Consider the following 24,647-nt stretch of genomic DNA (forward strand, 5'->3'; position numbering starts at 1 on the left):
ACCCAAAGAACTTGAAATTAACAATACAAAGAGACTCATGCACCTCTATGTTCACTGCAACATTATTCACAATAGCCAAGACATGGAAGCAACCCAAGTGCCCACTGACTGATGAATGGATGAATATGATGTGGTGTGTACATATATACACAATGGAATACAACTCAGCCATAAAAAAAAAAAGAAATCGTCCCATTTGCAACCACATGGATGGACCTTGAGGGTATTATGTTAATCGAAATAAGCCAGACGGAGAAAGATAAACACCATATGATTTCACTCGTTTGTGGAAGATAAACAAACTTACAGACAAAGAGAATAGCTTAGTGGTTACCAGAGGGAAGAGGGGTGAGAGGGTGGGCACAAGGGGTGAAGGGACACATTTCTATGGTGTCTGACAAATAATAATGTATAACTGAAATTTCACATTGTTATAAACTATTATGGCCACAATAAATAAAGAGACGGAAATCTACACAATTGATAGATTAAAATATGAAAATACAAATTAGTAAGAAAAAAATCAAATTTTCTATCTCCAACAAACTAAGTATACCTCTATTTGACAATTACTTCCAAGTTTCTTTTTATATAACAGAAGACATATTAATGAATATTAACATATTCAAGACAAACACCCAAGCTCTACTAACTGTGGGAAAAAAGCAAGATACAAAGCAGCAGTACCCTATGATCCCTTTTTTTTTTTTTAAAAAGAGGGGGGAGGGAGAGCCTAGGAATGCTATGTAAGCCATGAACAGTAGTTTTTCTCTCTGGGCAGTGATTTTTGGTTTTTTTCCTCTTTGTTTTTCTGTACTTTTAAAATTTTCCAGACATTCCTAGAATGTTCAATAAGGCAGGAGGCTAATTACAATATTTCACATTATTACATATGAGCCATATTAATGATCACTATAATAAAGAATGATTACTAATATCTCACAAAGATACTGAGTAAAAAGCACGAGACAAATTTTAAATCAGCAAAAAGGAGGAAAATAATGACCAAAACCATACAGTTCTCTGTACTAGATTCTCTGCAAAGCAATTCAAATGCACTATCAATCCTTAACTCTCAAATTATTTTCATTTTAGTGATAAAAAAACTTGACCAAGGTCACAAAGCTAAATATGGGAGAGCTAACACATGAATCTCAGTTCTGATTCTAAAACTCAAGCATTGCTATCTTATACAGCCATTACCAACAGAAAGAATAAAGAAAAGGAATTAGATTTATTTTCCATCACGTAAACAGATTGTCCTACAAGAATATTTATTTAAAACAACCACCAAAAAATAGGCACACGAGAAAATAAACTTATAAATACGTACCTCTACTTCATCTCCTTCACTAATTTCTTTTTTTATGTCAGGTGGTGGTGGTAATCTAACTTCATTAAACGGAACCTGGCGTTCTGGTTGCCAACTGAAGAATTAGAAAAGGAATTAACAATTTTAAAATTTATTACAAACAGTCCCCTGACTTATGATGGTTTGACTTATGACTTTTTGACTTTAAAATGGTGTGAAAGTGATATGCATTCAGTAGAAATTGTTTTTCAGATTTTGAATTTTGATCTTCTCCCAGGCTAGCGATATGCAGTATGATCCTGTCTCACGACGCTGGCCAGTGGCAGTGAGCCCCAGCTCCCAGTCAGCCATGTGAGGACAAGGATAAACAAGTGATAACAGTTACAATCATTCTGTTCTTCACTTTCAGACTAGTATTCAATAAATTACATAACATATTCAACATTTATTATAAAATAGGCTTTGTGTTAGATGATTTTGACCAACTGTAGGCTAATTTAGGTGTTCTGAGCACGTTTAAGACAGGCTGGGCTAAGCTACGATGTTAGGCAGGTTAGGTATACTAAACGCATTTTTGACTTAATGATTATTTTCCACTTACGATACAATTATCAGGCTGAAACCCCATAATAAGTTGAGGAAGATCTGTATTCTAATAGCTCCTAATATGGAAGCTATATACTCTATGCTTAGTGCTGAATATTTTTCAAGTTAATCGTTTAGCTTTTCCTAAAGAAAAACAATCTTCATATTATATATTTTTTCCCAAGTAATTATAGATTGAGGTAGAACAGATTTTGCATGACTCCTGATGGAGTTTACAAATAATTAATATCACTGATAATAATTATATAGTACTTTTCAAATTACTCACTCTCAGGGAACAGTACATACATTATTCTGCAAATGAAATAGGCTAAAGTCACAGTAATGACTTAGAGATTCAAAATGATGTCATATCTATACCACTGCCAAACAAACAGCAGTGAGATCAATTTATTTCAAAGACTTTTACAACTATATAGCCTGTCAAAGGAATACACTTTGAGATTATAAAATATAAACTGCATAATTCCTTTTTAGTGTACATGCTTACAGAAACACAGAAAACTACTCCATTATGCTGAATAGCTGAATTAACAAAAGATTTAATTTTCTCACATAGAATTTATCTTTTCTACAATGAACATATACATTATAATTAACCTAGAAAAAGCATACTTTTAATCTTTGTAGCTAATATGAATTTATTTAAACTACTAATTTAGCTGCTGCTTAACTGACTTTTGTGTGTTATATTTTATAAGCTGAGTTGATAAAGCTAAAAATTTTTTCCTACTCTAAGTTCTAACAGCTTATTCATATGCCTAGGAGGTATATGAGCACATAAAATGTCCCTATAGCTTCTATCTGCCAAGGTTGGGCAAAAAAGCAGGAGACAAGGAAAGATTTTTGAGCGCTTTCTTTTCATCATTACTGTCTAAATGGCAGCTGCTCAAAGACGGAAATCATCTCAACACTTGTCTCTACATGAAACAAGTCGAAACAGCTGTTGGGCAGATACCTTTTCAGGCAGTTCCAGAAGCAGCTTAAAAGTGAAAGTTGAACAGTTCTTTCTGGATCTTCAATTACACAGTGCTCCTTTATAACTCTTCCTAACCAAGCCCAGCATACTGTCTTTCACATTTTTAGAACATTACCTAGCCCTTACAATAGATATTATTCCTTATTAACACGAAGCAATTAAAGGTGGCCTAATACTTATTCTGACTACCAGTAGCCATTTGGAAGGCCTTCTACAATATTATTTCAACATTCTGGGGTTTTTTTGTCTGTCTGTTGTTGGGTTTTTTTTTTTTTTTTTTTTTGAGGAAGATTAGCCCTGAGCTAACATCTACCGCCAATTCTCCTCTTTTTGCTGAGGAAGACTGGCCCTGAGCTAACATCCCTGCCCATCTTCCTTTACTTTATATGTGGGGCACCTACCACAGCATGGCTTGCCAAGCGGTGCCATGTCCACACCCAGGATCTGAACTGGCGAATCCCGGGCCACCAAAGCAGAACGTACGCACGTAACCACTGCGCCACTGGGCCAGCCCCTCCACATTCTGGGTTTTTAAGAATTAGGCATATTATAATCCCATTTGTGCCACCTACTTTTGCAAAAGCTACTTACTGAATCATGTTCACATGTGTTTCGGGAAAGAAAGAGGTCATGAAAAAGTGACACGCAAATTGTGTGCAGAAAAAGAGGCACAGAGTTATCAAAACTAGAATTAGTGAACTCATAAAGACCCCCTACCCAAAAGCAAAATCATTTTCCAGTGGCAACAGGGGCACCCAAAAGCAAACAGTTCGGCACTCCTGATCTTTAAAATTAAGATCTCTATCAATAAAAAATCACTTACTTATTCTCAAAAACAACTGTGAGGGAGTCTTCATGAACATCTTTGATAAATCCCTGTAAAAAAACAAAAATAAAAACACTATTAAAAGCCTATCAATATCCAATTAAATGCTGTTAACTCTAAAAGGCTATATTAACTCTAAAAGGCTCTCTATGTATACAAAAACAATACAGAGTACTGAAAAGAACAGGGCTTGGAATTAGGGAGATCTGGGTTTGATTTCAGGTCCATCATTTATGAGACGTGTGACCTTGGAAGTTATTTAAACCCCCTGAACTTCAGTTTTCACACAGTATCATCTACCTCAGAATAGGAAAAACAAATGTACATCCCTGAAACATCACAGGTACTAGTTGATACTCATTGTTCAGGCTCTAGAGTCAGGCTGCCAGGATTCACATCCCAGGCTGTATCATTCATACATTCTTGAGCATAGTTTTAACCTAACGGTTCATTTCAATACTACACCTCATGGAATTACGAGAATTAAATGAAATAATTAATGTTTACTACAGTACTTGGCAGAGACAGAACTGAAATTTATACAAATATCAGTTATAAATACTAAATTACAGTCACGTGCCGCTTAACAGGAATATGTCTGAGAAATGTGTCATTAGACAATTTCATTGTTGTGTGAAAATCGCGAAGTGTACTTACACAAACCTACATGGTATAGCCTCCGACACACCTAGGCTATATAGTAATAACCATCATATGTGCTCCATCGTTGACCGAAACGTTATGTAGTGCACGACTGTAGAGCCCACCTTTAGCAAAAGGCTTCACTACATTTTGAATACTAACCTTGGCATTAATCTTATTTTTCCTACCAACTTCTCTTCCTCCCTCGCTTAAAAACAATTGGGCTATAGCAAGTACACTGCCTCGAAACTATTTTGGAATGAATATAAATAATCAATAAAAATCAGTGTTCATTTTCTAACCTAAAAATTAATTTTGAAATTAGTCTTTTTGCTCTATCTTCATTTGATTAATACAGCTGAAAAAAATGGTAACATCTGACATATTCAAAAAAGAGCAAGGGACGCGGGTGTAGAATAACTGTTGTTCAAATCCTTGCTCCACCACTACATAACCTTGGGCAAGCAGTACTTGGACCTGTATGATTACAACTGATAGTAAATGACACTTTATATTACTGTCAATCAGAACTACAAAGTTCTCAACCTCAGTCAAACGCTTACACACACGCTTTGAACCACTAGGTACTTTGTAAACACTTTTCTAAAACATTTATCACACTAGACTCCATAATGTGCACTAAAAACTAGCTAAATAAACACACACACTCTCTTGCAGTACCCGGTTAAAACACGGCAGAAATGAACACATCTGTTTACCTCATCTCCTTCCCAAAAGTCCATTAAATAATTCTAAAGGAATTTTAAGGCATAAACCCACAAGAAAAAGACAATAAATAGAAAAAAACTGGGGAAATTTACAAAGCAGACAGAAGAGGATTAACAGTAATTTCTTAAAAAATAACTACTAATATTTAAATACTTATTATGTCAGACATTATTCTAAGCAAATTAGCAAACCAAAGACTACGAAACAAACAAGCAGTGGAAAAACCGAAAGGCAAGCAGATCAGTATTACCACCCCAGAAAATCTCTAGAACTCAAGACAGAAATCTTGGAAAGAGGATACCAGATGGAGATGAAAATAAAATTATTTTATTTTCTTTAGTAATGTAGAATCACCAATCACAGAGTGCAGGTAACTCATAAATCGAATGTCTCTCAGTGCCCTCCTCCTACACTTGCTACTCAACAGTATGATTTTGTAACTTGGCCCTATCTCTCTCCAGCTCCAAATGCCTATCATCTGATTTATTTGTGTGCTATGGGACATTTCAATGCGAATATCCTCATATGACGCCTAAAACTCAGGATACCTTCTGTTCATGAGTGCTATAGTAGCTCTCGCCTTGCGATTCTGGAGACAATTTTTATTCCTCTTTCTCCTCCCAAAGCTAAAACTTAAGAGCTGCCATTTCAGTTCAAGCTCTGATTACCTGACCACGCTGTAACAACTTCCTGGCCAGTTTCTCTATTTCTAGTAGTTCATCCGTACATCCACTTTCAGCAAGCATTTTGGTCAGCACTTTCATAGTAATGTTACCAGCATATCTCTCTGTATTATACCCTTGCCATTTGTAGAGAGTATTTCAGAAACTGAGAACTTCCAAGTTCATAAATATCAGAGTAAAACATCTCACCAGAGGTTAGTCATGTTTTCAACTTTCACTAACGTTTTCTAGTCCTTCACAAACAACTTTCAGAGTATGAAATGTTTCACTAATTAATCTTTATCATTTCTGTTATCATTTATACAGTGAATTAGTTCAAATCACGGCTCCAAGCCACTAGGAAATTCAACTCTTCATTATAATAAAAACCTCTTCTTCTACCTAAAAAATCAGTGTTTAAAAACGTCTTCCCACTCCCATCCCCACTTTACTTCCACCAAAAACATCAGCATCAGCTTTCTTTGGGTGCACATTTTTCATCAACTTTAAGAAAAAAATATGGCTATAGACACCTACTCATTGCTAATATCCTCAGGCATGAGATTAAATAGATTAAGGACTTGACACCCAGTCCTTAAAGTTAAAGTGTATTTGGACTGTAGTGAACAATTAGGAAACTTGCTCTCATCTCCAAACCCTAGATTCTAGGGATAAGGTGCTTCTAATGGCAAGATTTCCATTAAATTGGGACCATTTTGATGCAGGACACAATCAACACGTTTCAAAGTACTTTTGTACTCTCCAAGTCACCAGAATGATGGTGGGTCCCCATATACTCAAAAGACCCAAAATGCCAGGTTTGGGTGTTTACCAAAATCTTTGGGAGTCAGGGGACACCAAGTAACAATGGCCACATTTGTCTGCACATGGCATAAGGGGGCTTTACGACTTTAAGTCTCCATAACTTCTGTCCTCCTCGTATTAGTCCCAACTTTGGGAATTTAGTCTCTCTCTTCCTTTTCACACTCATCTGGCCCAGGACCCGTATTTCCCAGACCAAAACCTTTGACACCTCCTTTTCTTCCTCCCATACATATGCAAACTCAAGATTCCAAGGCATCATTATAAAATGGTCTCTTAATTTGTTCACACAGCCCAATATACGTTTCCATTTGAAACTCTCAACTATAATTTAAAATAATGATCAGTAACAATGCAATATAACACATATCTTAAGTGTGATCAAAATATCTTAGAAGGTTATCCCCAAGAAAATAACAAACAGAGCATGATATAGTAATAACCAAAAAATGCCAAAACTTATGTGTGAATTGGGTAAAGGATGGGATGGACGGAGTAGCAGGAATCCCTGAGCAGTGGAAGCACTATTTGAAGGATTTTTAAAAAGCAATCTAGCCTAAAATAAAAATTTTTTTAAAAACTCATAGACTAAGTAAGGTGGCAAGTTAACCAATAAACAATAAGCTTCCTAAATAAAAACAATAAGCAGCTGGAAAATAAAACAGACAAAAACATTCTTCTACCAACAGTGATCAAAAAATAAAATCCACGGGGCCAAGTGGTTAAGTTTACAGACTCCCCTTCAGTGGCCCAGGGTTTCGCTGGTTCGGGTCCTGGGCGCGGACATGGCACCACTTGTCAGGACACATTGCGGCGGCATCCCACATGTCACAACTAGGAGGACCCACAACTAAAAATATACAACTATGTACCGGAGGGCTTTGGGGAGAAAAAGCAGAAGAGAAAAAAAAAAGAAAATTAACAAGAGTTGTTAGCTCAGGTGCTAATCTTTAAAAAAGAAAAGTAAAAAATAAATCGTAATTTTAATAATATAAATCCTGTTTAAAATGTTACACATTTACTGCAGTTTGTTCTGGACTTTGCTTTTCTCCTCCCACTTTATATCTTTAGATCCTTCCTATCAGAATATAAAGATCAATCTCATTTTTTTAAATTTGCATAAAGTGTTTGGCAATTTTGAGGTGGGAGCTTAAACGGCCTGTGGAAATAACAAGGTACACAGGATATCTGCCTAACTTTAGGATACATTTTTTTTTTTTTTTTTTAAAGATTTTATTTTTTCCTTTTTCTCCCCAAAGCCCCCCGGTACATAGTTGTGCATTCTTCGTTGTGGGTTCTTCTAGCTGTGGCATGTGGGACGCTGCCTCAGCGTGGTCTGATGAGCAGTGCCATGTCCGCTCCCAGGATTCGAACCAACGAAACACTGGGCCGCCTGCAGCGGAGCGCGCGAACTTAACCACTCGGCCACGGGGCCAGCCCCGTTTAGGATACATTTTTGAAGTTACAGAACGCTACAGCTGGAAAACAACGTTTTTCAACTTGATAAGGGTAGTCATGGGGAAAAAACTCTTATCAGTTAAGTAGAAAGGAACACAGTATAAATGCATTTCAGGAATTCAAAGATTGAGATTATGAAAATAATCAAAAATCACAACAGATGAATTATAGGCCCAGGCTGTGGGAAAGTCATCTAACAACTCTTGAAGACATACAAAATTTTCTTTATAGACCTTCTGGATCCCTCATTTTAGAGGGAAGGTGAAACAATATACATCAAAAAGCCCCAAAGTTTTACTCCCTAGGAGATTATAAATACTGAATTTAAAGCCTAATCTTCTGTCTGGAGCTCTTTTCATTAAATCATTATCAATCACGTGATAAAAATTACCTTTTGCTAATTCGTAGTTTTTAACTCCCAAGGTTAAGTCTGGTAACCATATTAATTTGAAGAAATAAGTCATTTTTCCTAAGAAGCCTATTGAAGGCAAAGTTCCAGAACAAAACATCAAAATCCAGTTCACGGGGTCGGCCTGGTGGTGCAGCGGCTAAGTGCACACACTCCGCTTCAGCGACCTGGGGTTCACCGGTTCGGATCCCAGGTGTGGACATGGCACTGCTTGGCAAGCCATGCTGTGGCAGGCATCACACATATAAAGTAGAGGAAGATGGGCACGGATGTTAGCTCAGGGGCAGTCTTCCTCAGCAAAAAGAGAAGGATTGGCAGCATATGTTAGCTCAAGACTAATCTTGCTCAAAAAAAAAAAACAAAACAAAGAAAATCCAGTTCACACTGGGAAGGCAGCTATATTGTCCAAAACACACACTTCAGTTAAAATAAAATTTTAATATTTAAAATACTGATCAATTTATCAGACGCTCTGCTTGAGATGTGGCTTAGAAATCTAGAAATGCATAAACTCCCTTGAGAACATTCCCACTAAAGTAATTAAGAACACATTATCTTAGTCTAGGAAAATTCCTTTTTGACTGCAAAGTAACTAACATTTCAAATTCACCTATTACTTTAGATTTTTCAAAAATCTACTAACGACCTCCCATTATTGCAATTCATTACAACACAAAAATCACATTCCTTATAAAGAGGAAAACAGAAACTTAAAAACCTTAATACTCAACAAACTACTCCAGAAACCAGACAGCTTGAATCCTCAATTAAAGTAAGGCTTAGAATAGATTCCCAGATGCAAAAAAAACCAAGATTTACACCCTAAAGCTGTTAACTCTTAAATTTCAAAACTCTTATTACACGAGTTCAATGAATGCCAACAGACTGAGGAAAAAACATCAGCAAGGATGACTAAATAGGCAGCAGGCCTTTAATGACTCCAGTCTCAAGGGGAAAAGCAAAGGATCTGTCAGGAATCAAACCTCTAGTTCACATTCATTCTCTTAAGCAAGCAAAAAGAAAAAGTTCTCACACTCACATTACTGCCTCCTTCAAACTTGTTCAAGTATCCTTAAATAACTTAAGATTCACTCCAGCTTTAACACTTGTATCAAAGTTTTTCTTTTTAAAGTCTTTCTCAGGATCACTAGCATGAAATTTAAAGATTATATTTTTCTATTTATTTGGCATAACAGTCAAACAACTACATTTTTTATGCCTTTTCCAATGTGTTAAGACATTACAGTTGTTGGCTTAATTACTGAAGCAAACTTGCGATAAAATACTGTATTGCTGAAAGTGAACTGAGTGGAATAAATTCTTTATACATTAGAGGCATTGGGCTCAGTTTGTTAGATCCTTGAAGGCCTTTCCTCTGACTAGGTTAACAATCTCCATTTTCCCTAACTGCATCAGTTAAAGCTTACAGCTGTGAATAAACATGATTACAAAAACATAACCCATGAGGAAGTAAAAGTTAATAGCCAAATTTAGGCAAAATCCAACTCAGGTTTTTGTTTTTCAAGAACTGCCACAATGGATTTGATAATCACTTGTTATCCTCTGACTAATTATCAGTTTACTTCCTGATGCATTCTCTGGCCCCAGTCTACCTTCCCAGCCCCTCAATCCTAACAATTTAACATCTCTGAAATCAGAATGCTTCTCACAATTGACGGCATCTTAAAATAGCTGATTAGCCATATGACAGTCAGGATACAAATGTCACTGTTTAAGCATGCTCAAACTTGGTTTGCTTACAATTTGCTATGGTACTTGACTACAACTCCTTGACATTTCATTCAGCAGACCAAGAAGGACTATTTTAGGAAGGATTAATGTTTCTTACCAGAAGCTTGTTCTGTTGACACCTTCTGATAAAATCAAGAAGGCACCAGCACAAAACTTGTAGAGTGGGTGAAAATTCTTAGAAAAAAATCCTGGCGATAACAGAGGAGAGCTCTTTCATTCTATTTACCTTTTTTTAAAGATTTTATTTTTTTTCCTTTTTCTCCCCAAAGCCCCGCGGTACATAGTTATATATTCTTCGTTGTGGGTCCTTCTAGTTGTGGCATGTGGGATGCTGCCTCAGCGTGGTTTGATGAGCAGTGCCACGTCCACACCCAGGATTCGAACAAAGGAAACACTGGGCCGCCTGCAGCGGAGAGCGCAAACTTAACCCATCGGCCAGGAGGCCAGGCCCAGGAGAGCTCTTTTAAAATATGCTTGGAACACCAATGCTCTCCACAGCACTGAGGAAGATATTGTGAGAAAAAACACAATCATCTGAATGTAAATATGTTTTAACCAACATATTTTGCTTATATTTTCCACTTTATGTACACAAGTGTTTAAAGATGACCTTTGAATAAGTATATGACAAGAACTCTAAAATACAAAACTACCACACATAGATTAATCAGCAACATTTCTTTTTTCTTAGTGCCCCTTACAATTGATACCATTTTAGATACAATGAAATTGTATGCATCTTCCACTAACTTTCCAAATCCATATACAGAAAGATAACGTACTACCTGGACCCTAAACCCAACTTCCACCTATATCAACATCTCCACCCCTGGCCTACTTTCATACATCAAATCAACACATCAACAGTGGGAATCACCTGTTGTCCTGTTTCCAACTCTACGCATGTACAATCCAGGAATTAGAAGATTAAAAAAAGACAAAATTGAGTATAGCAAAGAGTATTTTTTTTAAAGATTGGCACCTGAGCTAACATTGGTTGCCAATCTTTTTGTTTCCCTCTTGCTTCTCCCCAAAGCCCCCCAGGACACAGTTGTATGTTCTAGTTGTAGGTCCTTCTGGTTGTGCTATGTGGGACGCCACCTCAACGTGGCTTGATGAGTGGTGCCATGTCTGCGCCCAGGATCCAAACCGGCGAAACCCAGGCCACCAAAGCAGAGCGCGTAAACTTAACGACTCAGCCACAGAGCCAGTTCCAAAAACAGTATTTCTTACTTAACCAGGCTTCTAAAAGAATACAGCCCCATCACTAAGGCACTCATTATGTGTAATGAACTAACTTCTTGCGCATGCATCTAAAATGGTACTAGCTACGCACTATCCTTGGAAGAACTGAGAAAAGTGTGTTTCTGTTTTATAATTCAGATGAGAAAAATCTAGTGGGTTGAGAAAATTGACTTAGGAGCTGCCAGATCTAAGCGATCAACATTACCTAAGCAATTTTATATGAGTCTCACTTTGCAAACTCAGAGTCAAAGCTTCTTAAACTAAGTATTCCCAGGCACTCAAAGGTGTGCTAGTAGTTAAACCTACTCCTCTCCCCCAAAAATACCACAGTAAATCTTCCTGGAGCTTTTATAACAAGTAATTTAAATAATTTATAATAGACATTTTATGTTTCTGGACTGTGTATACAGTTAACAGGTATAGAAAGAACTCCTTACTAGGGAAACTGGAAAAAAAAAAAAAAAACCCACCTCACTTACAACACCACAGTATAATGACTTCACTGTTAAGACTGGTCTCAGATCCACTACTTACTATGTGGTAGGTAAAACAAAAGAGGGCCCAGGGCAGTAAGGAAAGGAAAATAAGACTGGCTTTAGAAAATAAGACACACTCCTCACTGGCTTTATTTGCCCCAAAGCAAATCACAATGTCCCCCTTCAGGGACTCTCTACGGTCTTCACAGAGCACCCCAAGCTTTTTGGAGCAATTCTCAGGAGGTTCTATCAACTGTAACTGGGACCCAGCTCTCCTGGATGCTGGACGCCCTCTTCCCATCCCAATCCCAGAAGTGAGAGAGATTTGTCTAAAAAGAGCAAGTACCAAATTCCCCCACATGCAAAAACACAAACTTTAAAATACAGGTTATCTATTTTGTGGTGCTAGCACGCGTATAAATATTCAAAAATAAGTCAATGTAGCAAATATAAAACAAATGAATAAAACACAAGAAAATCTAAAAAATTAATACAATCTGGACACAGGATGTCTTAACCAGAACTGGGAAACCTGAAGCTTTAATGTGGAAAAAATAGTTCACTACGTAAAAACTAAAACCTCTTTACAGCGAGGGGTACCAGAAAGGCAACAGATAATAGATGGGGAGAGGATACTTATAATAAATGACCCCTAAGAGATTTCAAAGTGACAAAGGACACCCCAACAGGAAAATGGGCAAACAGGCAATTTATGGAAAAGCAAATCCAAATGGCCAACAAACATTAAAATTCAGAAATGGAGATCTGTAAATCCAGGTTCCTATGAAATAACCGTTTACTTCCAATAGATTGGCAAAAACTAAAGATTATAAAACAGTTCTGGCAAGGAGTTGACATTCATCAATGGAAGAAACGGGAAGTGTTAGGCCTTCTGGAAAATAATCTGTTAATATTTACTAGAATTAAGAAAAATTTCCCTTCCTCAAAGCTATCCCACTTTTCAAAAACTCTCCAATGAAAACACGCAGAGCAGCAAAAATCTGAGAACAAAATAAGCGTCTATTAACTGAGAAATGGCTGGATTTCATGGTAATTCTTACCACAAAATATTATACACCATTAAAAAATAAGTTACACTCCAAGTGAAAACAGCCAAACTGTAGATTACTTTTATAGAGCAACACTGAAAAGACCTACATTTGTATCTGAATGTGTATCTATGTTCCATTCCTCGAGTAGGCAGCAAAATCTGGTACCCTGTGTACATGGCTATAAACAGGTTACCTCAATGGAGTGGGGATGAGAGAAGATCAAGTGATAAAGGGGAGCCAAGAAAATAGGAGGGGGAAAATTACAATAAAGCAATTTTATTTATACTTTTGCATACGTGTCAAATTATACATATGTATACGCACGTACAGTAATCCCTCTTTATACTCAGTTTTTGCTTTCCACAGCTTCAGTTACAGAAGTCAACTGCAGTCCTGAAAACATTACATGGAAAATTCCAGAAACAATTTATAAGTTTTCAATTGTACGTGTTTTTTTGAGGAAGACTGGCCCTCAGTTAACATCTGTGCCCATCTTCCTCTATTTTTTTTATGAGGAAGATTGGCCCTCAATTAACATCTATCCCCATCTTCCTCTATTTTTTTAATATGTGGGACACCTGCCACAGCACGGCTTGACACGTGGTGCTAGGTCCGCACCAGGGATCCAAACCAGCAAACCGCGGGCCACCAAAGCAGTGCACGCAAACTTAACCACTACACCTCTGGACCAGCCCCTGCAGCGTTCTAAGTAGTGTGACGAAATCTTGTACCCTCCTTGCTTGGGAAGTGAATCATGCCTTTGTCCAGCACATCCCTGCTGTATTTAGTAGCCATCTCAGTTATCAGATTGACTGCCACTGTATCACAGTGCTTGTGCACAAGCAACCCTCACTGTACTTAATAATGGCCGCAAAGTGTAAGAGCAGTGATGCTGGGAATTCAGATATGCCAAAGAGAAGTCATAAAGTGCTTCCTTTAAGTGAAAGGGTGAAAATTCTGGACTTAAGAAAAGAAATTGTATGCTGAGATTGCTAAAATCTACGGTAACTTTCATTATAATTTGTTGGTATATAATTGCTCTATTTTATTTTTAGTTGTTGTTAATCTCTTACTGTGCCTAATTTATAAGTTAAACCTTATCATAGTATGTAAGTATGGGAACTTGGAATGTATCCCCCACAGATAAGGGAGGACTACTGTATAAATTTTGAAATAAGTGAGATATATCTTGAACACTTTGTCAACCATCACTTTTTCCAAACGGTATATGTATACATCACCACTCCCCACAGCGTTTTCATTCTTTCATGTCGAGGGATCTCAAATCTACATTCTAAGCAACAAATTCGTTTGATGTTTACAACACCTAAAAAATCTGAGTTGTAATCTGATTTCAAAAATAAGCACAAACATTCAAGACTGCTATTGCAATCAAAAAAGTTCTTAATTTCAAACATACACCCTTTTTTTAAAGACCTACAGAACTAAATATACAAAGGGAAATCATTGCAAAATCAACAAATATTATGTCTACAAATAGTCTGTAAATTTACTAATTACATAATACGTTACAGAAAGTACTGCACCATTATGGAATAAGTTCTATAAAGGAAAAAATTATTCAAGGCTGGGCTTCAGGGTTCATCTGTACTGAACATTTAACTTTGTTGTTTTTTTTTCCCCCAAGATTTTAATTTTCCTTTTTCTCCCCAAAGCCCCCCAGTACATAGTTGTGTATTTTTAGTTGTGGGTCCTTCTAACTGTGGTATGCAGGGCGCCACCTCAGCATGGCCTGATGAGTGGTGCCATGTCCCCGCCCAGGATCCAAACCGGTGAAACCAAACCACTCGGCCACGGGGCCAGACTCGTAACTGTTTTAAATAAAAGAAACACAATGAGGATGATAGAATTTCATAAGAATGCATAAATATCTACTAATGTTTGCATACCAGTAATGTTCTTGGTTTGTTAATTTCACAAGCTTATAATCCAATAGCTCTCCATGAAATGGAATGACTTAGTGGTTCCAAATGGTCACCCATAACAATTACAATTTTAGTGGCTCCAAATGGCCATCCAAAACTATTATGATTTTCCTTTTGCAAAAAGTGGACACTCTATGTATTTCTACGTATGCATACAGTTCTTTGACAATATCTGAACTTCACCAGGATCAATACACAACCCCTAAAAATAAACATACATTCAGTTTGCATCAAAATCAGAAATGATGAAGTTGGTTTTGTATAAATGCAGTTATCCTAAGATTAACAACAAACCAAAGTGTGTGTGGAAGCCAAGAATGAGTAATTCACTTGTTCACTCAACAAATATGTACTGAAGGCCTACTAAGTACACATATCCAGTCACTGAAAAACTTAGGATTTGAAAACAACCTGAAAAGCTATAAAAGCAAAAACTTATGAAACAGCAAAGAAAGAAATCGTACCATGATTAATTAGCCAGAATAAGAAAGGCAGAGACAAGGGCATGAAAGATGAGATTCCTGATCCTGGAGAAATCTTGATGGGGAATGCATGTTCCTTTGTCAACAAGAACTATAAACATCAGTTATTTACTGGAGAAGACCTCCACTCATCCTCCCAAAACACCTAAGCAAAAAATGCTGAAGCTAGAGTATGGGAGACACGTTAAAACAAGTGAGATATAACACTAGTTCAATTTCGCCATGGCTTCAACCTCTTTAACATAAGAATAAATTAACATTAAAAGGATGGTTATACACAGAAATACATACACTCAGATTAACAAAACATTTTGCATTGCTTAATTTTGTTTTGCTGTAGCTGTTCTTTATGAAGATTTGGTCCTAGGAAATTTAACAGAACCATCACAACACAATTTCTTACTATTAGCTAAACATCTGCTGAAGAATCTTCTAAAGCCTTTTGATACTCAAAAATACTACGTGGCAAGATTACCAAGAGGTGTCGGATCATAAGGATATCTGAATAAGAAGTTTCACATATATGCATACATAAAGCATTTCAAATACTGCTCCAAATACCTTACATAAACAATATAAAGCTAACAACTGAGAAGAGTATAAATCAGAAGTATCCAGAACAAACTATAATTTGAGCCACATATCTAGTCTTAAAAATTTCTAATAGCCATATTAAGTAAAAAGGAACAGGCAAAATTTTAATAATAATTTCATTTACTCCAACATATCCAAAATATTATTCCAACATGTAATCAGTATTTTAAAATTGTGATGTTGTACATTCTCTTTTTCATATTAGTCTCAGAAACTCAGTATGGATTTTACAATTAAACAATTCAGACTAGCACATTTCAGCCCCATGGCTATTGTCTACCATATAGGAAAGAGCAAATTTTTGTAAAGCGAATACATAGTTCAAATCCTTTCTCCAGGAATCTTCTCAATTCACTCCTCTTGACTTCCATTGTATTAATTAGTAATTTGTAATAAGTAATCTTGTAAGTCATGTATTTGTACTTCAAAAACAGAATCACACTACAATGGTCAAAGAGATCAGGCTCTCTAGAGTCTGAAAGATCAGAGTCTGAGTCTTTATGGAGCCAGATTCACTTAGCCTCAGTTTTCTCAACTGGTGGTAACACTATCTCCTTCACTGTGACTGAGAGGACCAAATCAGATAAACTCATGTAAAGTACCTACACAGTCTGATAGTCTGAGTACTCAATAAACATACTGTTATTGCTGTCACAGCTAACTAGCATCTTAGTGAACTAAATGAACCTAGCAGATTCCAGGACTTGATAAAATCATTAAAAGAAATACAACTGTGGGACCAGCCCGTGGCCAAGTGGTTAAGTTCACAAACTCCGCCTCGGCAGCCCAGGGTTTCACTGGTTCGGATCCTGGGGGCAGACACGGTACCGCTCATCAGGGCATGCCGAGGTGGCATCCCACATGCCACAACTAGAAGGACCCACAGCTAAAATATACAACTATGTACTGGGGGGACCGGGGGAGAAAAAGCAGGAAAAAAAAAGACTAGCAACAGTTGTTAGCTCAGGTGCCAATCTTTAAAGAAAAAAAAAATACAACTGTCTCAAACTACAGACGAATAAACCAAGGTCTTATATATCTAGCTAGTCCAAAAATTAGGGGTCAATCATGGAATACATATTGCTCTTCCCACCACAAAAAAGCTAGTTTGTCCACATCCTTAACATTGTGGTAGAGAACTCATTTCTTGAGTTATAATCCAGTCAAGCGTCTGACCTGTCTTCCTAACTAAAATGCAAACTCACTACCCTGAGATTTCCTTTGGAAAACCTCTAATGCTATGCTAAACTACACAATTAGAAGCAAGAAGCCCTAGAGTTAAATCTCATTTCAGCCACAGCGTAATCTTGGACAAGTTACTTAATCACTATTGTCAGTTTCCTAATACGTAAAATGGGGTTAAAAACAATACGTCATGGAGTCCCTGAGAAAACAAATCAGGAATTACACATATAAACTTCACAGATATATAGTAAGTAACAGGCACTCATAGTACGCTGTTATCTTACGGAAGGCACACAAATGTTAAATGACACATAAAACATACAGGTGCATACGTAAAAATACGAAAAAAAAGTATATTTTCTCTAAGTATACAGAGCCAAGGCCTTGACAATATATCGCTAGGTAGATAAGAATATTTTTTCTTTTTTTTGCTTTTCCGTTTTCAGATTTTTCATAATTATGTATTGTTCTTCTAATACAAAAACAAAACTTCACAGGAAAAGTTTAATTCTAAAGAATCAAGTGGCCTTTGAAGTTAGTTAAACCTTAGTTCTTTTAAATTTTTATAAAAACTGCATTTTAAAACACGTACAGGGGCTGGTCCCGTGGCCTAGTGGTTGAGTTCGCACACTCCGCTGCAGGCGGCCCAGTGTTTCCTTGGTTCGAATCCTGGGCATGGACATGGCACTGCTCATCAAACCACGCTGAGACAGCGTCCCACATGCCACAACTAGAAGGACCCACAACGAAGAATATACAACTATGTACTGGGGGGCTTTGGGGAGAAAAAGGCAAAAAAAATAAAATCTTTAAGAAAACACATAGAACTACAAACCATCTTTAAAGAATCTGGAACACTACGCTTTTTTAAGACTGTCCCTAATATTATTAAGACAGTTACCATCTCTTCCTCAAGAACTGATTGCCACAAAAAAAAAATCAACAATTTTTGAAAAGTCAGTACTGTCTCAGAGCACAACTCCTTTAATATAACTCTACAGGTCATCATCATCAGTGATAATAAACCTACTCCATAATTTAGTGAACCTCAAATTTCACTTTAATATTAAATTAAGCTAAAGTAATGCAGAAATTTTGGAAATATTGTACTACTTTGAAATTTGTTTTGTAGCCAATCAATTACATAGTCAAAGCAAAATCACAGAGCTCTAAAATTAATTCTATCTTCTAAAAGAGAAGGCCTGAAATTTCATTCAGCCGTCTTAGAGATTACACATTTCCTTGGAACACCATGGAAACTTTCCTCTACATGAGCCAGAAACTGAGTGACTTACTTTCAACTTCTATTTAAAATTATACTCTGCCCACAGCCATGCAAGTTGCAATGCTATTACAAAGCTTAAGATCATATACATCAGTTAAAAAGCATTTTAATGACTCCAAATGGGCACAAGGTTTTTTGGGGGGTAATGGAAATGTTCTAAAATAAGATTGTGGTAATAGTTATACAACTTTGTAAATAGACTAACAATCACAGAACGTAAATTCTATTTCAAAGCTTTCAAAAGAAAAAAAAAGGCACGTGAAGTGGCCAGTAGTATAAACCCTAAGATGCTGCGCTCCAGGTAGAAAAGCTATAAAACCAAACTTTTATATAAAATGATATCCTCCATCAAGTGCTTAATTAACATATCTTCCATCCTTTCCAATCCCCATAGATTTATAGGGTTGTAAACAGGAGCATACCAAGTTTTTCTCTCTTTAACAACTATAGATCCATGGCTAAATATATAAGGAGGAAGCAGAACAAAGAATTTAGCTTGCTACCATCTGTGTAATTATTTTTTTCCCTGCTTTTTCTCCCCAAATCCCCCCAGTACATAGTTGTGTATCTCAGCTGTGGGTCCTCCTGGTTGTGGCATGTGGGATGCCGCCTCAACGTGGCCTAATGAGCAGTGCCATGTCTGCGCCCAGGATCCGAACCAGCGAAACCCTGGGCCACCAAAGCGGAGCAGGCCATCTTAAACCACTCAGCCACGGGGCCAGCCCCTGTGTAAATATTTTTGGAAAAAAAAGACTATCCTAATTTGAGGTCAAATCTTCAGCTTTTCACTGGTTCCAATTAATCTGTGAAATCAAGTTTCAGTTCCACTAGAAAATCTTTAATCAATGTCTACAGAGCACTGCCTCAAGGCATGATAATACTGGCTACTAATCCCATGACTTTGAAATTCTTCAATGGCAGTGCACATTTACAGCCAAGTGTGTGTGTCTGTGAAGATGGGGGAATGGAAGGGGAGACAAGGAGAAAAATCAGAATCACCTTTACACTGAAAACCACCAGTGAAAGAAAAAGTACTACACCAAAGTGTTAACAGCTGTTATCTCAAGGCAGCTGTTTTTTTGATAGTTTCCAAAATCCCCTCACTAACCGTGTATTACTTTTTAAATTAGAAAAAATTACTTAAAAGTAAGTTACCGCTAAGTTAAATGAAAGCAGCCAGACTCAAGACGCTACACAGTATACTGAATGATTCTACATATATGACATTCTGAAAAAGGCAAAACTATGGGGATAGAAAATATTCTAGGGTCTGGGGGTGAGGAGAGAGGCTGACTACAAAGGAGCACGAGGAAAATTTTGAGAATGGTGTAACTATTCTCTCTCTTCATCATGTTGATGGTGGTTACACAACTTCTAGCATTTATCAAAGTTCATATAACTGTATACCAAAAAAGGTGAATTTTACTATATGCAAATGAATCTCAAAAATTTCATGCAGTTAAAAATAATAAACTGCGTGTGCAGTAAGCCAGTTTTTTCCCAAGTGGGCGGTTTGATGGGATAAAAATATGCCAGGGACTACTGAATACTTCAAACCCCTCATTTTACACAGAAGAACACAGATCCACAGAGATTTGTTCAGGAGTCCACCGCTAGATAATGACAAGCTGAGGTACAGACCTGGAATTCCAATTTGTTTAACTTCAAATGCAGGGATGGTTCCACATCACCATTCTCTCTCTGGAGTTCTGAAGACCATAGTTTCCACAAAGTGCATGTGCCAGTGGATTATGGCAGAACACAAACTCCAAACGTTCAAGTGCAATTATTTTAGTACATACAAACGTAGCTAGCGTCCTTCCCAACTTCTGCCAAAGAATCACCTTACTCTGTTCGGTAAAAATGGTTAATGGAGTCCAAGTCTAATCAAGCAGATTTGTAAAGCATGGATAGGGACCAACAATAAACACTTCATAGCTCCAAAATGGGAGCATTTACTATAAATTGATTTTAAAAAAATACGTGAAACCAAAGTAAGATTGTAAACAACCTTTACTAAAACTTTCAAACTGATGATCTTAAATAATGAATCTTATTAAAAAAGAAAAGAATATCTTGTATAGCTGGTGACCAACATAAATAAATAAAATATACTTGGCTAAAAAGAAATGATGTCGCCTATCTACCACTTACATACTGCAAAGTGATTTGTAAAGGCAAAATAATCCTTTTCTATTTTTCAATATGCTAGGGAAAAAAATGCACACGTCCATTAAACAAGAACCCTACAGCCAAACAGTGAGAATTTGAAATTCTGGGGGCGGGGGGGAGTTGGGGGGGTGGTTGATGCAAAAATGATGAACCTTTTCTACCCTAACAGGAAAAGCATGGTAAGCCCATTCTTCGTGCATTGTGCCACAACTGTATCCGCAGTGATTCAGAGACGGCAACCACTGGGTTTCAATAAGAACTGGAGTCAACGAAACGTCTACTCAAATTTCGCTTAGGTCCTTTGTCTGACACCAAGTTTTAAACCTAGACTACTGATGCAACTCGTCACGCTTTGAAACACTCCTTTCCACCAGGCAGACACTGTTTTCACTTTATGTTGACCACCTAAGGAGATTTAAACTTGTAAAAAGCTTAGGGACATCCTTTAGACGCCAACAGTGATTCCCCACTATGCTCTCACCACGTGACAGTTAAACCAAATCCACACAGCTAATCAGTAAACTAGGAAAGAAAAACAACGCTGCAAATAGGGAATTACGACCACCAAATCAAATAAAACCCCGTAGGATAAAAGGTACGCTGAAAGGAAACCCAGTGAGAATACCTCCCGCGTACGCACATTAGTCCTGTATTAGGAGAAGGCCCTCCATAAAAATAGCCAGCACTCTCAAACATTTGAGATGCTGGCTTAGCGAGAGTGATTGACAGACAACAGCTGGGGAGACTCTGTATTGATCTTATAACATCGTGGCACACTTTGGGAGAACAGGGAGAAGGAACTGTTACAAAGGCAAAACCAAACTTAAGGATTTCATTTTCAGTTCTGTGACCCCTACGCTGGAAGCTCTACTAAATTCCTCTACTCTCGAATTCCTCTTCCGTTTTCCAGCCGCGATTCCCATAGTAATGCATTTCCTTCCTCCCGATGGAAACAAACAAAAAACCTCGTGGGGGAACAAACAAAAATCAACACTTCCTTCCACAAACACTGGGTAACTAATAGAAAGAAAGTGGTCACCTCCCCACCGGTCTCTGTGATCCATTTCACATTTTAAGTCTTACTTTAACGCCTAGAACTCTGGCCTTTTCTTCCCTAATAGAGGGGCGAAGGCGCCGCCCAATTTCCCAGGCCGCAAAAATACTTCAACCTGCCCCATTTCAAGGTTTTCTAGTTTTCTTTCTTCGATCCTAACCCTCAATCCGGTCCCCGCTTCCCCTCCAGACACCGAAGTTTATAGCGCAAAACCCCAGTACAAAGGTGAATTCCTAAGATTCCGAGACGCGCTCCCCCACGGAGCTGGGGAGGGGTCGGCGCCCGGCAGAGGCGCTCCCGCCCGGCCTGGCCGAGGGGCGGGGCAGCGGCCGCGACCACACAATCCCACCGCCGCCTCCCCGACTCCCACCGCCCGGCCAGGCCTGCTCCCGGGAGCTCCCCGCCGCCCAGCAGCGGCCCGGCTTCTCCTCCCCGGCCCGCCGAGGGCTGCGCCAGCATCCGCGAAGAAAGTCCATCAGCAGGAAAGCACAGGAGGTGTCCGGCGTGGTCTTTCAAAACATAACGGAGGCCGGGCCCCCGAGACCGTTAAACCGCGGGTGGAGGGGGGAGAAGCGAGGAACCCGGCGGCCCCGGGCTGGGGCCTGGCCGCCCTTCTCGACCCCAAACCTAACTCTCCCGGACCACCAACCCTCCCGCAAACCTGCCCCAACCCCAGGCGGACCCGAGAAAGCAGTCAAAGGGTCGGTACCTTGTAGAAAGCCCCGTTGGAGCCGCGAACCTCCACCGTCAGCTCCGCCATGTTGGAACCGCAAAGGCCGCTGGGAAGAGATTCTAGAAACTTTCCAACCAGAGGGGAGGAGGGGGGAGGGGCGTGCAGGCGGCAGGGGGAGGGGCGGGGAAAACAGGGCGGGGACTGGGATCCCCCGCCCCACACCCCTGGGGTCTCACCGCGCCGCGCCGACTTTCCTGGTGGGATCCCTCGGCTCCTTACATCATCGCTGGGCTCCGCCCGCCGCCGCCTACGCCCCGCTCCCTCCCGACACAATCGCCCTCCCCTCACGGACCCGCCCCTCCGTCCCCGCCTCGTGCCCGCCGCTCGCCCGCTCCAGCCAGTCGGTGCCTGCAGCCGACCTGGAGGAAACTGCCCGGCCGCCGTCTGCCGCACGCACCTGCCTTGCGCTGCGCTCGGGCATCCTCCGCTTAAACTTCTCGAAGTGCCAGCGGCCCTGGAGCAGCTTCCTCACCTGAGGAGCAGCGCCTTTGGAGGATCCCATTGCCCACTGGCGCAACCTTTTGGGCGCAGGAGGGATCCTAAAAATGGACAGACTCTGTGCTCCAAATTCTTTCGCATCGCTTTTTTTTTTTTTAAATCAGTGGACTTCTCTTGACTCAAATTCCACGGTTCCCCACCTCCGCACAGTTGGGCCGAGCCGTCGCCCCACCTGTTACGCCTTTAACTGTTTAAAGGTCAACCTAAGTATTTTCAGCGCGACTTAGACGTGTGCCCAGCCTGCAGCAGAGTTTGGGTTAATTCCCTCGTTAGAAGTAGTCAGGGAAACTTAGTAGAGCCGCAGACCACGTTTCTCCCTAAGTAATGCACGCGAACTCCCATTCTGACGGAACCTACACCAGTGCTGTAAGCATTATGACGAAGATCCTTTGAATGTCTATTTTAACAATACTAAAACTTTCCCAAGGCGGGGCCTTTGGAAATAATACTAGAAGGACTCTTTTATGTGTGTGTTGTATTATCATTTTGACAGAAAAACTCTAAAGAAGGATGCTTTGCTGGCGCTCTGTACTCAAGGAAATGCCCACTGACGCAGCCTTTGCGGGGAGGCGGGTCCTAAAAAGATGTACGTAACATTTGATCAGCACTTCTACATTTCCAAACGTTAGGAAAGGAAATGAAGGCTATGAAAGTGCTCAATATGGTATTGCTATGTACAGGATGTTCTCTTGAAAATGTTGATCGTGGGGCGGGCCCGCGGCCGAGTGGTCAGGTTCTCCCTCTGGCTTTGGCTGCCCGAGATTTGAGATTTCGGTTGTTGGAATCCTGGGCCCCGACAAGGGTTAGGCCATGTTGAGGCCGCGTCCGCCATAGCATAACCAGAGGCACTCAGGGCTAGAGTATACAACTACGTTCTGGGGTTGTTTGGGGAGAAGAAGAAGGGGGGAAAAAAAGAAGATTGGCAATCGTTGTTAGCTTAGGTGCCAATCTTTAAAAAAGAAAAATGTTGATCATGGTGAGGAAAATGTAAATAGCCATCACGTGAAAAACAAACTAAATACCCATTAATGAGTAATAGCCACCACTTATTAAGAGCTTTATCTGTCCAACGTTTTACTATCTTATTCTGATCCTTCAGAAGTATAATGCCCTGCTTTTCTTTTTTTAACAGCTTTATTGACATAATTCACATACCATATAATTCATCCATTTAAAGTATACAGTCAGTGGTTTTTAGTATGTTCACAGAGTTGTGCAATCATTACCACAGTCAATTTTAGAACATTTTCATTACTCCAAAAAGAAACCCGGTCCCTGTTGGCAGTCTTTCCCCGTTTCACCCCAACCCCCCAGGCCCTAGACCGCCACTAATGTACTTTCTGTCTCTATAGATTTGCCTAGTCTAGACGTTTAAGATTAATGGAATCAAACAATATGTGGTCTTTTATGACTGGCTTCTTTCAGTTAGCATAGCATTTTCAAGGTTCATCCATGTTGTAGCGTGTATCACTACTCATTTTTATTGTCAAATATACCATTGTATGGATATGCCACATCATTTTATTTATTCATTCATCCATTGATAGACATTTGGGTCATTTCTACTTTTTTGGTTGTTAAGAATAATGCTCCTGTGGAGATTCCTGTACAAGTTCTTGTATAGACACATGTGTGGTTTCATGTCTCTTGAGTATATACCTAGAATTGGAATTGCTGACTCGTATGGTAACTCTGTTTAACCTTTTGAGGAATTGCCAGACTCTTCCA

General features: G+C 39.0%; 1 protein-coding gene across 6 annotated transcripts in view; it reads right to left on the reverse strand.

Annotated features, from left to right (window-relative positions):
- FXR1 (FMR1 autosomal homolog 1) overlaps positions 1-22,857 on the reverse strand; it is a 70,082-nt gene extending 47,225 nt beyond the window's left edge. For 5 of the 6 annotated variants that reach the window (XM_046658416.1, XM_046658413.1, XM_046658415.1 and 2 more), the window contains exons 1-3: positions 22,398-22,585; positions 3,721-3,773; positions 1,334-1,427 (exon numbers count right to left, since the gene is read on the reverse strand). In XM_046658416.1, coding sequence (XP_046514372.1) covers positions 1,334-1,427; positions 3,721-3,773; positions 22,398-22,448 — 198 coding nt within the window. In that variant the 5' untranslated portion in view covers positions 22,449-22,585. Of the gene's footprint in view, positions 1-1,333; positions 1,428-3,720; positions 3,774-22,397 lie in introns of all 6 variants that reach the window. The other variant, XM_046658417.1, reaches the window with a different exon arrangement.
- Positions 22,858-24,647: the final 1,790 nt, after the last annotated feature.

The sequence above is a fragment of the Equus quagga genome, chromosome 4, assembly GCF_021613505.1.
Source record: "Equus quagga isolate Etosha38 chromosome 4, UCLA_HA_Equagga_1.0, whole genome shotgun sequence".
Lineage (NCBI taxonomy): Eukaryota > Metazoa > Chordata > Mammalia > Perissodactyla > Equidae > Equus > Equus quagga.